The sequence below is a fragment of the Daucus carota genome, chromosome 2 (genome assembly GCF_001625215.2).
Source record: "Daucus carota subsp. sativus chromosome 2, DH1 v3.0, whole genome shotgun sequence".
NCBI classification, from domain to species: domain Eukaryota; kingdom Viridiplantae; phylum Streptophyta; class Magnoliopsida; order Apiales; family Apiaceae; genus Daucus; species Daucus carota.
The window spans coordinates 50,753,386-50,768,193 of record NC_030382.2 but is presented as its reverse complement, the minus strand read 5'-3'; the positions used below and the strand labels follow the sequence as shown (position 1 = coordinate 50,768,193).

The window sequence follows — 14,808 nt, the reverse complement described above, 5'->3', positions numbered from 1 at the left end:
ATCAGAATTTGAGACCACCTCACATTTACACCGAAAACAACCCTCTGTGATGCAAATGTTATCCTTTTCAATTTCGGGTTTTCCACTCTTATCTTCTCATAAAACAAAAAAACTAAAATAACTGCAATTTCGAGGTTTTAGAAACAAATATTACTAATTAATTGCCAATGAAGATTGTTTAACAAGTGATACTCCTCCGTCCCATAATATTTTTCCTATTTCTCTTTTTCACGTTTGTCAATATACATTTTTGATCGTTAATATCTTTAGTTTCGTATTAGTATTAAATATAAAATCTTCATCATATTAAAGTACTCGTAAATATGAATCCAATAAGATCACACTATATTTAGTCTTATAAATTAGACATAAATTAACAATGTGTCTCATATTATACATAATTCCGACATATCAAACGAGAGAAGTTTTTTGAGACGGAGAGAGTAGGACAATAAAAAACAAGTGCAGCTGTGTGTCTAATCACCGAATAGCAAAATGCCAAGAAAAGTGGTGTATTCCCCCTCTTTAGTCGGTGCTGCAAACCCCTCTTTTTCTATTCCATTCCTTCTTATCGCTGTGGAATCCACATTTCCCCTTTATTCCCCTGCTCTTCCCATTTCGTGTTCTATTCATTACTTACTTTCTCCACCCTAATTCCCTCATATTATTACACTTTTTTTAATTTAAAAAACTGCAATTTCAAAATTATTAGTATTTAACAATAATATTAGCCATAAACAAATTTGATCATCCAAAGCGAATGACGCTGGAATTAGTACAGACACACATACATGTAGAATGCAGTACTGACACATTCAGATAGATAGATCCACATTGAAAGTAGCGTTAGACTCAAGCTCACTTTCTTTATTCTTAATCCCCTCTTTCCTTTTTTTTTACTTGGTTTATTTCATTGAGCAAACAGAAAAATACTAGAAGCTTCTTCCGCATCATGGGATGCACGCAATCCAAGATCGAGAAAGAGGAGACGGTGACGAGATGCAAGGATCGGAAGCACCATATGAAAGAAGCTGTCGCGGCACGCAACGCCTTCGCCGCCGCTCATTCTCTCTACACCATGGCGTTGAAGAACACCGGCGCTGCTCTCAGTGACTACGCCAACGGGGAGTTTCAGTTGTCCACGTCATCCTCGGGTCCGGCCGTCGCTGCCGGTGTGATTCCGCCGGTTTCGCAGCCGTCGTATGATTCTCTTCCTCCGCCGCCGCCGCCGCTGCCGAATTTCCCGCCTGCTCCGCTCCAGAGGGCGGCGACGATGCCGGAGTTTTCGATACCGAAACCGGATTTGCCGAGATCCGACCCGATTATTGAGGAAGGTGAGGAGGATGAGGAGGACGAGGAGGAGGAGAATTTGTACGAGGAGAGTGGTCATGATTTGAAGCATCGGAGTACGAGGAGTGCTGGGGGTGGGGTCCAGAGTGGGAAGAGTAGTGGTGTTGAATTGCCGGTGAATCCGCCGGTGGCGGTGAGGAACCGGGAGCCTCCGCCGCCGCCGAGCCCTGAGATGAATGGGATGTCGTGGGACTTTTTCTTCGCGCCGATGGAGAATGTGCCTAATCCGAGCTTAGCGGAGGTGGATGAGGGGAGAATTGAGAGGGAGGAGATGGAGAGGAGGGCTTTTGAGGAAAGGGCTAGGATGGCTGAGGCAGCTGAGAGGAAAGCTAAGGAGGCTGCTGCCGAAAAGGCGGCCAAAGAGAGGGAAAGGGAAAAGGAGAGGGAAAGAGAGAGGGAGAGGGAGCTGGAGTTGCCACCGCAGCCACCTCCACCAGAGGCAGCTGCTAAGGTGGTGAAGAAAGTGAGGCATGTGGCGGCTCCAATGGACGTGAAGAGAAGTGGGAAGGGTGGTGGTGGAGGTGTGAATTTGTTGCAGGTTTTTAGTGATATTGATGATTGTTTTCTAAAGGCCTTTGAGAGTGCCCATGAGGTTTCCAAGATGTTGGAGGCCAATAGGTTGCATTACCACTCTAATTTTGCTGATAATAGAGGTAAACAAAGTTTGATTTTACTTGAACTTGAAATGCCGGACTTGTGCTGTTTTGTTTTGCTTTTTCCAGTAATTTTCATTACAGTAGTAGTACTTTACTATGTTGCGGACATAGCCTATGTAAGCTTCTATAAATAAAATAGATTAAAAATTCGACACCCCTTGAGTCTTGAAAACTTAATGGTTGCATGTTTAAGAATTTTTGTTTGAATAATCCATATGAAACTTCATGTCCCCCTAAGGTGATACCCTCGTTGTGTAGATTGATGAGACACCCTGTTTCTTACAATTCTATATAGATATTGATATTTTAAAAATGGCTATCATTTCTTCTTGGCCAGTGTTGCATACTTACATGTCCATATACAATTAATTAAACCGGTCTCCAGATTAGGACGGATGAATTCACAAGTGACAAACTACGAATTCAAAATTGTCGGACAATAACATTAATCTCAACCGTATGAACAACAAAAAACAATTTGTAATGATGTCAAAGCTGTAAATGTTATACACTGCTGATGATCAAGAATGCTGAAAAGACCTTAGTTTTTCTGTGCCTGGCAGAGTTGTATAAAACTAGAGGTGGCAATATGGTTCTAAAACCATTAAACGAATCCAAACCAAACCAAATTTATAAATTTGAATCAATATAAAATCACATTTAGGAAAATGGATTTGGTTTGGTTTCTAGTCTCACATTTCTCATAAAATATGGATCTAACCACATTTTTAAAGAAATATGAAGTTCCAGCCTCTAGGCAGCCTGTGGTCACCAATCACCAATCAACGCTGTGTCACACTCCACTCACTCCAGCATGCTGCTTTTTATTACTTGTTCCGAATGCGAACTCCTTCATCACCTTCACAAACTCACAGATCGGTTCAGTACTTGGTTATAATTAACTTGCCCATTGGTTAAACTCTTCTGTTTATAATCATTAAAACCAGACTATTGGGCCTAAATCACTCCCGCGTTTTGTCATGTACATGTATTCTTATTGTATGACGAGTAAGCTGTGGCCTATTGATATTATTAAACTAGTTTACCCATAATTCAAACTAAAACCATAACCACATTTATTAATATATGGTTTGAAATTGGTTTTGGTTCATCTATCCAAACTAAATCCATTTTATGAGAACCAAAACCAAACCAATCCACATTTTGCCACCATTAAAACCAAATTTGCTCTATAGAACATCTTGTATTATATCATAGATAATGTTGATGAGTAGTGCATATCTTTCAATTCTAAATTTCATATTCATGTCAATATGGTAATTTTTTTTAGGTCACATTGATCATTCTGCGAGGGTCATGCGTGTCATCACGTGGAATAGGTCTTTTCGAGGTTTAATAAATACCGAGGAGAAGGATGATGACTTTGATTCTGAAGAGCATGAAACACATGCTACAGTCTTGGACAAGATGCTAGCATGGGAAAAAAAACTTTATGATGAAGTCAAGGTATGATAATTCTTCTTTAGGCATACTTACCTACTTGGAGGTTTATGGCGTTATGCTAGTTCCTTCCTTTTATCTGGAAATCTCCTAAATTAGGGGTTAGTATATAATATTTGTTTTTGTTATTAAAGTTGGCAATCATCTGAATACAAACTTTTACCAGTCTTCACACAGTGGATAAGGTGTAGTTTGAACTGTGGATAGACTTAGATAGAGAAAGGTGAAATACCTATTTCTTATAGTTAGGTATAAGCTATCCATCTTTGATGAGTAGTTATCTTAAGGTGCATGTGTAGCATCTTGTTTGATTAACTTTTCTTGATGTGCAACATTCATTGATAAGTGTGCTCTTCGTCTCTCCTCTCTTGGCTTTTATATATGTAACTTAGAGTGTCTTGTTTACTTTGGTATGTAAAATGCCAGAATCATAACAATAGAATTTCTACAAAAGAGCTTACTCTTGCATGCTGACTGATATTCCACAGGCAGGAGAGCAGATGAAACTTGACTATCAAAAAAAAGTTGCTTCACTGAACAAATTAAAGAAACGTGGTGCCAGTACTGAATCACTGGAAAGAGCAAAAGCATCAGTCAGTCATCTGCATACAAGATATATTGTTGATATGCAATCGATGGATTCAACCGTTTCGGAGATAAATCGTCTTCGTGATGAGCAACTCTACCCAAAACTTGTAGCACTTGTTGATGGGTAAGTTATGTCCTGCAATTTTTTTGGTACATATGTAGGCAGATTACTGTTTTTAATATGTATTTAGACATATTATTGTAGTCAACATTTTTTAGACAGTGTAGTTTGTACCATCTAGTAGTATGAGGAAGAGAAACCATATACTTTTATAAATGACTTTTGCACTTTTTATCATGTGCTTGATCTTGTTTTTTGGTGTAGATGATGGTGCACTTCTTGTCGATGACATCTATATAGTTTTGTATAGCAGGAATAAAAACCATGTGCCCTTTTTCTTTAAAACCTTGAAGCATGACCATTTTTTGTGCTAGTGTAGGATGGCTACAATGTGGGAGACAATGCAAATGCATCACCAAAGCCAGCTAAGAATTGTACAGGCCCTACAGTCTCTGTTCATCTCCGAGGAGGCTGCAAAAGAAACAAGCGATCACCACCATGAACGTACAGTCCAGCTGTGGGGAGTTTGTCAAGAGTGGCATTTACAGTTTGAGAAGCTTATGGGACAACAAAAACGATACATTAAAGAATTAAGCAACTGGCTGGGAATAAATCTCATTCCTATAGATAACAACTTGAGGGAGAAGGTTTCATCTCCTCAAAGGCCCCAAAATCCTCCAATTCAGAATCTCCTCCACGTCTGGCATGATCACCTTGACAAGCTACCAGAGGAGCTTGCAAGAACTGCTATATTTAACTTTGCAGCTGTAGTGAACACTATAATGCAGTATCAAGAAGAAGAGATGAAACAAAGGGACAGATGTGAGGACTCACGAAAGGAACTATCTCGCAAACAGCAACAGTTAGAGGATTGGTATAACAAGCAAATGCAGCGGAGAACAGCGCCAGATGAAATGGATGCAGATAGTGGAATAGATAGAGATCACATTGCAGAGCGGCAGTTTGCTGTAGATGTAGTAAAGAAGAGGCTGGAAGACGAGGAGGAAGAATACAGGAAACTGTGTATTCAAGTCCGAGAAAAGTCTCTAACAAGTCTAAAAACTCGTTTGCCAGAGTTATTCAGGTCAATGACAGAGTTTTCTTATTCCTGTTCAGAAATGTACAGAAACTTGAGATCGGTGTCCATTGCTCGCAATTTAAACGGGATTTCATAGTGTAAGACTGTAGGTTTTTTGTATTTTATGTTCAATATAATCTCTCATATACTGTATAATTTTTGAACTACATGTTCTTGATGTGTACAGTATCCAATATCTGCGGTACAATATTGAGGAAAAATAGTAATGGTAAGTATTAGCTGATCAATAATTTTTGTTTTTTGACAAGATGATTTGAGAAGCTGTACAAGAGTAAGCTTCCTATACCCTAAGACAACGTAAACTTTGTCCTTCACTGCTTATTCAGTTATTTGTATGTTTTCCTGGCCTGTTGCTCTTTAGTCTTTCCCATTCTCCTGCTCTAAAGCTTGCCACCAAATCGCTCAACCCGGATAATGGTCAGCAACCACCAATATTTAAACTGGATTTCCCTATAATGGTATTATGTTGCTTCTAATATAACATACAAATCGAATTACATTTAATACTTATCTTGGGTCATGTTTCAAAAAGAACATTGATAGAAAAAAAAAAATGTCTTATTTATATATTATGGGTCCAGGAACATTGACAGAAAAAAATGTCTTATATATTATGGGTCCTGCTCTTTGACAACTGGTTGTCAGGGACAGGTTATTTAACACATATTTCGAGGGGTATCGGATCTATATTTTAAGAGAAAGGAAAAATTTCTATCCGAGGAAAATTATAACGGATACTTAAAAAAAATGTTTTCTATTTGGACCCTTGAAATACGATCTGATGGTAACGTAGATAAACCTTCCTCGACTTGTCAGGACCAAAACCCATGTATTATATTCATCCGTATTAATGAAAAAACACAGTTGCAGAGAAAACACATGCCAAATCATCAAACCAGTACTTTTATGTTAGTTCTAGGAAAATATATAACAAAATAATTATAAAAATAAAATTAACAATATAATAACTGCATCTCAAAATAATATATGTTTTTATTTGTCTCGGTCAAATTGACTGATATTAGCCAATAATTACATATATTTTATATCTAAGAAAATTTTAAATTTTTTATCACTAAAAGTCTAAAAGGCATGTTTGATCAATTTTAAAATATATTTTTTTACAATTTTCAAATTTACCAAAGAATAATTTTACTAGCTATTAAAAATCAATTTAACTATTAAAAATATAGATAAATTCTGAATTGGTGAAAAACATTTGAAGCTAGATTTCTAGATTTATTTATTAAGCTGAATAAAAAATTTAAAAACAAATTCTGAAGAATAAATTTAGAATATCTACTTATATATATAGTAGCCCAACAGGTTCGTGTCAAACCTCCCTCCTGAGCAAATAAATTACCAAAAAAAGATGTTATTCATGAGGCTCGAACTCGGGATCTCTCCAATACAACCACATCACTCAAACCACTTGAGCTACGCAAACAATTAGTTTATTACTCAAAAGCATTAATCACATACTTTAAAACTTTTGTATTTATATTCGTCTCAATATCTTATTTATTTGAGATGAGTTATTATTTCAGTTAAGTCTCATATATTGTTTACATGATAGATTAATATCTATAAATTAATTATTTACATAAATAAATTTAAAATTAAAAAAAATATGAATAATCGGGTTCGTGCCATGATTCGGATTTCAAAAAATAGATATAATTCGTATTCGAATTCAAATCTAACTTAATAGTTTAAACGAGCACCGATACAATATTATAGAAATTTTTAAGTCATGAATGTGAGAAATAAGTACAAAAACTGAGGTTTAAGCGAGCATCTTTGAAAGGAAAAATTGATGGGCTTTCAACATGGGCTATGTCATATTAATTTCTTTTATTATAAAAGGCAATTTACAAAGAGATTACAATATTTCGGAGAACACGAAATAAGGTGACTGAAAGAATATTCCTATGTAGAATATTTTTTTATTTTAAACTTATGAATTCAGAATTTGATGTGTAACTAAATCTTTTTTTAAGAAAATTATAGATATAAGGATAGTGACAATACATCAAATTTGGTGTCGGAAAATATATCTAAATGATATAATTTTGATGATATATGTATTTGAAATACTATAACTTGTGATATGAAGGTGAATTTAAGGAAATTTTATATTGTTAATCAAAAGTCAACCACATAATAATAAAACGCGTTTACGAGAACTACTAAAAAGATTTGAGTTATAAATTTTACTTTGTTAAATAAAATAACGCAGAGAAATAAGTTATATATATTAAAGTCTTAAAACTATAATTTTTAATATGCCATCATCTAATATATAACATACCAGTTAAATAAAATGATTCAAACTACAGTTAAATTAATCATTTACAAATTAAACTAATAAAATATAATTAATTCTGAACCGGATAATCTGATGCGATACGGTGAAACTAATATCTGGTTAAACGGGACTAGAACAAGAATAGTTTTTTCATGATTCAAAATATCGAATATATAACTTGATCTTTAACAATTGAACATGATATGCGACATTGATCACTCCTAATAAATACGAGTATCAAAATATTAAAAATGTGAGTTTGCACAAAGCTAAAAAAGTAACTACACGACTAATTGAACTAAATATTTTATGGTTTTATGAACTTCATGATGCCTAACTCATATCTACTCTCTTTTTGCTATTTGAAATTCCATAAAATCATTTGTTTGATGCTTTTATAATAAAACAAGGTATGTGTCTTTTATAATAAAACAAGGTATGTGTCTTTTTACATACAACATATGTTTCAATTTCTATTTATACAAAATGTGTGCAACATATGTTAAAAAGAATTTGTTGATGATCTGCTCCATCATGTATCACTTTAATAATTATGCAAACGTACGCTCAAAAAAGAAGAAATAAATGTAGGGCAACGCGGACCACACATCTTCATTTAATCATGATTTAGGATATCGTAATTCACATATCAAAAACAGGTTTTTATCAAAATCATGGTATATTAGTTGAAATAATTTAATAATTTCAACAATAAATTACAGATTCTTTTAATGAGGTATAATATATTTAAAATTTAAAATTTCAGTATTAGTTTCGAATATAATTTTGAACATTGATAATATGATGATGGTCTCTATATCCTAACGAATTTGAATATAGAAATATCAGTTCAAATGTAGTTTTTGATCTATAATTTTTTTTAAAAATATACTCCCTTCGTCCTATTTTAGGTGACCTTATTTGACTTTCACGGAGATTAAGAAAAAAGTAGTAAAAAAGAGGAAATTTAGTTGGAAAGTGGGTAAAGTGGTGGAATATATCAAAATTTAATAATAGATTTGAGATAGTGATGGTAAGTAGTGAGTGTAATAGTGTTTATTTAATATAAAAGAGTATAAAATAGAGAAGTAGTGTGTGTAATAGTGATAAGTAGTGTTTAAAAATAGTAAGTATAGTAAGTTCATTATTTTAGAGATGTCTCAAAAAAGAATAAGGGTCATATAAAATGGAATGGAGGGAATAGTACTTATTATTACTATTAATGCTATTAGCTTACATATATTACATTTTTCATGTTTACATATTTTGTCAAAAAGTAAAACGTAATAGTTACGCTCGAAACAATATGATGACACACGGATATTATTTAAAACATAATACAAACTCAAGATCCGTACAAGAACAATATAATGACATATGAATATTATTTAAAATACAGCAAAAACTATAGCCCCGTGCCTCGCACGGGCTTTTATGCTAGTTTTTCATTGATTTTAAGGCGGATCTATATCAGGCGAGGCAAAGAGTAAGATCTGTGCCCTATTAGACGCTTCTAGAATTCCATGTATACCAAACCAACTATAATAATATCTATGACCACTTCTTGCCTGCCTTTTTTAACTTGTTTTTTCCTCAGAAATTACCACTTTATATAACCCCCCTCTATTTCTTCTCTTCATTCTCCTCCTCTCCATATATTATTCCTAATAATCTTCGTCTTATTTATACATCTCTCTGGTACAGAGAGATTTTGTAGCTTCCTCTCTCGCAGCCGCCAAATAGATCGTCGCTAACTAAAGGTTCGATCCTTACTCACTTGCTTTCTTTTTTTCTCAGATCTACAATCTATTTGCTTGAATTAACTCTTTAAATCATATAATCATGTGTAAAGTTGGATCGATTTATACTGAATTCAACCTGATTGATTGATACTGTGTAGTCCTCGTGTTTAAATTTTGTCACATTGTAGTAGATTTAAATTTGAAGCTGATTTGATTGAATTAATTAGTTTTAATTGGCTCTGAATGTTTATGTGATGTGCTTTAGGAAATATGAGTGTTGTGGGTTTTGATTTTGGGAATGAGAGTGGTGTTGTGGCTGTTGCGAGGCAACGGGGGATTGATGTTGTTCTGAATGATGAGTCCAAGAGGGAGACACCTGCTCTTGTTTGCTTCGGGGACAAGCAACGTTTTCTTGGAACAGCTGGTGCTGCTTCCAGTATGATGAATCCCAAGAACACGATTTCTCAGATTAAGCGATTGATTGGACGGCTGTATTCGGATCCTGAGCTGCAGAGGGATATCAAGTCGTTGCCGTTTTCTGTTACTGAAGGGCCTGATGGATATCCGTTGATTAATGCACGGTATCTTGGAGAAATGAGGAGTTTTACACCTACGCAGGTGTTGGGAATGGTTTTCTCGGATCTGAAAATTATAGCTGAGAAAAATTTGAATGCTGCTGTGGTGGATTGCTGCATTGGGATTCCTGTTTATTTTACCGATCTTCAGAGACGGGCGGTTTTGGATGCAGCTACAATTGCGGGGTTGCACCCACTCAGACTTATTCATGAAACGACGGCAACTGCTCTTGCATATGGTATCTACAAGACAGATTTGCCGGAGAATGACCCACTCAATGTTGCATTTGTTGACATTGGTCATGCTAGTATGCAGGTGTGTATTGCTAGTCTGAAGAAAGGTCAGCTAAAAATATTAGCACACACCTTTGACCGGTCTCTTGGTGGAAGAGACTTTGATGAGGTGCTCTTTCAGCACTTCGCCGAAAAATTCAGAACTGATTACAAGATTGATGTTTACCAAAATGCAAGGGCTTGTCTGAGGCTTCGGGCTGGGTGTGAGAAGCTCAAGAAGGTTCTTAGTGCAAATCCAGAGGCACCTTTGAATATAGAGTGCTTGATGGATGATAAGGATGTTAGAAGTTTTATTAAAAGGGACGAGTTTGAGCAAATCAGCATCCCCATACTGGAACGAGTTAAGAAGCCATTGGAGAAAGCTCTTTCAGAGGCTGGGTTAACAGTAGAAAACATTTATGCTGTAGAGGTGGTTGGTTCAGGCTCCCGTGTACCTGCAATCATGAAGATTTTGACCGAATTCTTTGGTAAGGAGCCCAGGCGTACAATGAATGCCAGTGAGTGCGTTGCAAAAGGCTGTGCATTGGAATGTGCTATTCTTAGCCCCACTTTCAAAGTGCGAGAATTCCAGGTAATTAGTTCTTCTAATTCATTCTGTCGGGTTCTCTTGAAACACAAAAGAGGGAGGAGTTTTTTGCGTTTCTCTTCTAGTTCTGTTTTCCTTAGACGATCAAGAAAACCTGCATTTATAGCATATTAAGATTTTGCAATCTGTGTCTTCTTTTCTTTCCCTTTTGTTTCTTGTTGTTTACTTGCATTTTTCATTTGTATGCTATGTTACTCCGACTCCATAATGAAGTGTCAGACATTACACGTATCCGAGTGACAAACTCGAAAGATCTGAAAGTGGGGCTACATGGAACTGTCTTATTTTTGGATACGGGTGCGGGACACGACATAATACATTAATAAAAAAGTCTGGCTAGTTAATACCCTTTGCAAAATGTAACAATCAGATACAGATTAAATACAATTTTGTAGAGAATTTTTCAAATTAGGGATAATCTCAATTGGTTTTTTCTTAATATTTGCTTCTTTATTTCAGCTCATTTTTTGTTGTTGTTTGTATTGTATATTCAACTTATATTTGGTCTTTAAAGTTGGTCAAAGTGTCACTACCTCCGTCCCCACAGAAAGTATACATTTGGGACGGAGGCTTGACATGCATTTTAAGACCCCTTTAAAATATAGTTCCATAAATTATTTTAATTTTTTTTTCTTTTGAATAAAAATTTAATGTTTAAATTTTTATTCAGAAACAAAAAAATTTAAAAATAAGTTATAAAGAACTATATACTTTATAAAGGCATTAAAATGTGTGCCAAACAATGCAAAAAAAAAAAATGTTCAGAAATAAGTGGGATGGAGTGAGTAACATTTTAGTCAAAAGATCCCCCACGGAATAAGTGTTGTGTCCAAGTGTCTAGGCATACCTTGGCATACCCGAACAGAAGAGTTGGGGTAACATAGGTTGTATGGGCGTGCTTATGCTGTTTGCTGATGTTGTTAGAAAATGTTATTGTTATTACCTGCTATTGTTAAAGTTTTGAGTCCTAAATAATGTATATTTTATGTCTGCTAATGTACTACTCTTCATTCATTTGGTTATTTGAGCTAGTGGTTATAGTTTCTCGAGGGGCATAAATCTAAATATTGAGCTTCAGAGTGCAAATGAACTGAAGTCAATTCCTCTTGCACTACACTCAGTATTTTGTGCTAATTTGTAGTCGGTCTAATAATTATGCATCTTCATTAATATGATTTTGGTTTCAAAGGTTAATGAGAGCTTTCCGTTCACAATTGCGTTGTCATGGAAAGGCGCTGCTCAAGATGCTCAAAATGGAACTGCTGATAATCAACAGAGTACCATTGTTTTCCCAAAAGGAAACTCAATTCCTAGTGTGAAGGCTCTAACATTCTACAGGTCTGGGACATTTGCAGTAGATGTACACTATGCTGATGTAACCGAACTTCAAGCACCAGCAAAGATCAGCACCTACACAGTAAGAATGTATTTCAGGTTCTTTTGGACTGCAGTATCGGATGATTCAGACAGAATTCTTCTTTTTGAAATTAGCATTAGTTGTTACATTTTTACTCATATTATTCTTATGTTATGGTCAGATTGGTCCATTTCAATCGACAAAGAGTGAACGGGCCAAAGTTAAGGTTAAAGTTCGCCTAAATCTACACGGTGTTGTGTCAGTTGAGTCGGCAACAGTAAGTTCTACTCACTAACTAGCTTTATTAATTATGGATTTGATTATAACTTCCAGGAAGCGCCTCTTTTTTTTTGCATGTCTTGCTATTATTCTATAAATCAAAGACAACGAAGTTCAGCAGCTTATTTCTACTATTAAATTTTTCAGCTACTGGAAGAAGAAGAAGTTGAGATTCCTGTTGTTAAACAGTCAACAAAAATGGATACCGATGAAGTTCCATCTGCAGCTGCTCCTTCGAGTGCAACTGAAAGTGATGTCAATATGCCTGATGCCAAGAGTGCTGCTGATGCTCCTGGGTCTGAAAATGATGCTCAAGGTGATCTCCCTGCCCAAATGGAAACAGATGCTAAGGTATGAATAAATTGTATTAGTACAAATGCTGTTGAGTTCAGTATTAGTAGTATAGTACCAGGGAAGGGCAGTCAGTACTTACATCTTGCTTACAGAATAAGAAGTTTATAAATAGAAGTCTGAGTTGTACTTTCTGTTATAATTTGAATATGAAGGAAGTAAAATATTTTCCACCAATCTTTCTGTCTTTAGTCCCCAACTAAATTTCCCCCTCTAAACTCTATCTTTTTGTGCAAGTTACTGCCCATAAATCTGATTTCTGTGTTCTATCTCTACAATTCTGGTCAAATCTCTCTTGATTCTCACTGTTTATCTACCTGTTATCTTTAATATCTGTCCCGTTTTTACTCTAAAACTCACAAAAGAACAAAAACATATACAAATATTGTCAACCAGTGCGTGGATTAATATTTTCTTATATAGGTTGAGGTCCCAAAGAAAAAGGTAAAGAAGACCAACATACCACTGAAGGAGCTGGTTTATGGAGGAATGCCACCTGCAGATGTACAGAAAGCAGTGGAAAAGGAATTTGAAATGGCGCTGCAAGACAGAGTTATGGAAGAAACTAAAGACAAAAAGAATGCTGTAGAGGCTTATGTTTATGACATGAGAAACAAGGTGTGCTCTAGTCTTGCTTTACACTGAATATGAGGTATGCATGGACATTGAGTCTGACTTTTGTGCTTTGTCCCCAGCTGAATGACAAATACCATGATTTCGTAACCGATCCAGAGAGAGAAGAGTTTACTGCCATCCTTCAGCAGGTGGAAGATTGGTTGTATGAAGATGGTGAGGATGAAACGAAGGGTGTGTATGTTGCCAAGCTTGAAGAGCTTAAGAAGGTTTGTTGTTGTACCAAGTCCTTTTTCTTCAGTTGTGTTCTGTATCTGAATTTATGTTACTTGCAGAGAGGTGATCCCATTGAGTTCCGCTACAAGGAACACTCAGAGAGAGGAACTGTTATAGATCAACTAGTTTACTGTATTAATAGCTACAGAGAAGCAGCGAATTCGAATGATTCCAAGTTTGATCACATTGATGTTGCTGATAAGCAGAAGGTAATTATATATAGTTTTTTTTGCCTTTCTAATGATTAAAAGAGTAATGAACCAAAGTCCATATAGCTCATACTTGTCTGGATGTGTAGGTTTTGACTGAATGTGTTGAAGCCGAAGCATGGTTAAGAGAGAAGAAGCAGCAACAGGATTCATTACCAAAACATTCAACTCCAGTTCTTTTGTTAGCTGATGTGAGAGGGAAAGCTGAAGCTGTTGACAGGTAGAGTCCCTTTATTTATGGAAAATGCTTCACATACAAGTTCTATACCATGTGGCTTCATATTAGAGTATATCGTATATTGATCGGTTGGCCTTGTATGACTGCGTATTTTTTTCCACTACTTATTTTTTGATGGAATGTCCGAGCCAGGCTTTTGTTGGGCAGCCTACTTGACCATATATGCTGTATTCCTTTTATGTTCAACCATTATTTAATGAATTAAAAAGGCTTGCCAGGGATATGCAATGCAAAGAATGATCTTCTGATTCACAACTCTGTTCTTGTTCCTGTTTACTGTTGGCAGGGTTATGTATATATAGTTTCATCATTCATCAATTGCTTTTTGCTTGTTCCAGGCTTTGCAGACCAATAATGACAAAGCCAAAACCAAAGCCGGCTAAGCCAGCCACACCTGATGTTTCATCCCCAAGCAGTGATCAGTCCCATGGTGCTGAGAATGCTGATGGTCCCAGCAAGGACAGCAGCGAGAGTACTTCTGGAAGTGAGGTTCCACTGGCCTCTGAGGAGCCAATGGAAACTGAAAAACCAGAGACTGCAGCATAATCTGGTGGTTTTTGCTCTTTGTTTAAGATGTGATCATTGTTGTGTAAAAGTAATCTGAGATTCTATCGGGGGTGAGAACTGAGAATGAGTGGGTTTTACAATGGTCTGTAAAGCCGTCCATTTTTTTAGGATGGTTGAGCCTCTGTGACTCCTATATACTATAATATAGGCGTACGGAAACATTTTTCTGAATACGTTATTTACTTCTGTTAATGTAAGAAATTTTGTTTGAATCTTCCCTCATTTGTTTTTCTTCCGT

General features: G+C 35.8%; 2 protein-coding genes across 2 annotated transcripts; both read left to right on the top strand.

Annotated features, from left to right (window-relative positions):
• Window positions 1-560: 560 nt before the first annotated feature.
• On the top strand, window positions 561-5,372 carry LOC108209783 (protein ROLLING AND ERECT LEAF 2). The gene is made up of 4 exons (XM_064088021.1): window positions 561-2,003; window positions 3,298-3,473; window positions 3,956-4,179; window positions 4,496-5,372. Exons 1-4 carry the CDS (start codon window positions 953-955, stop codon window positions 5,289-5,291), a joined length of 2,247 nt encoding a protein of 748 aa, XP_063944091.1. The 5' UTR covers window positions 561-952; the 3' UTR covers window positions 5,292-5,372.
• A 3,648-nt stretch (window positions 5,373-9,020) lies between these two features.
• Window positions 9,021-14,787, top strand: LOC108209143 (heat shock 70 kDa protein 14). Its single transcript, XM_017379904.2, has 10 exons — window positions 9,021-9,283; window positions 9,531-10,705; window positions 11,910-12,137; window positions 12,259-12,354; window positions 12,504-12,707; window positions 13,131-13,325; window positions 13,403-13,549; window positions 13,616-13,765; window positions 13,855-13,985; window positions 14,342-14,787. The coding sequence occupies exons 2-10, from the start codon at window positions 9,536-9,538 to the stop codon at window positions 14,547-14,549; spliced, it is 2,529 nt and encodes an 842-aa protein (XP_017235393.1). The 5' UTR covers window positions 9,021-9,283; window positions 9,531-9,535; the 3' UTR covers window positions 14,550-14,787.
• The last annotated feature ends 21 nt before the right edge of the window (window positions 14,788-14,808 follow it).

Excerpts from the sequence above, each read along its gene's own strand:
- LOC108209783 (XM_064088021.1), top strand. The coding sequence starts at position 953 with ATGGGATGCACGCAATCCAAGATCGAGAAAGAGGAGACGGTGACGAGA. Across the intron at positions 2,004-3,297 it reads TAATTTTGCTGATAATAGAG|GTCACATTGATCATTCTGCG; the intron begins GTAAACAAAGTT and ends AATTTTTTTTAG. Across the intron at positions 3,474-3,955 it reads AACTTTATGATGAAGTCAAG|GCAGGAGAGCAGATGAAACT; the intron begins GTATGATAATTC and ends GATATTCCACAG.
- LOC108209143 (XM_017379904.2), top strand. The coding sequence starts at position 9,536 with ATGAGTGTTGTGGGTTTTGATTTTGGGAATGAGAGTGGTGTTGTGGCT. Across the intron at positions 10,706-11,909 it reads TCAAAGTGCGAGAATTCCAG|GTTAATGAGAGCTTTCCGTT; the intron begins GTAATTAGTTCT and ends TTGGTTTCAAAG. Across the intron at positions 12,138-12,258 it reads CAAAGATCAGCACCTACACA|ATTGGTCCATTTCAATCGAC; the intron begins GTAAGAATGTAT and ends TGTTATGGTCAG.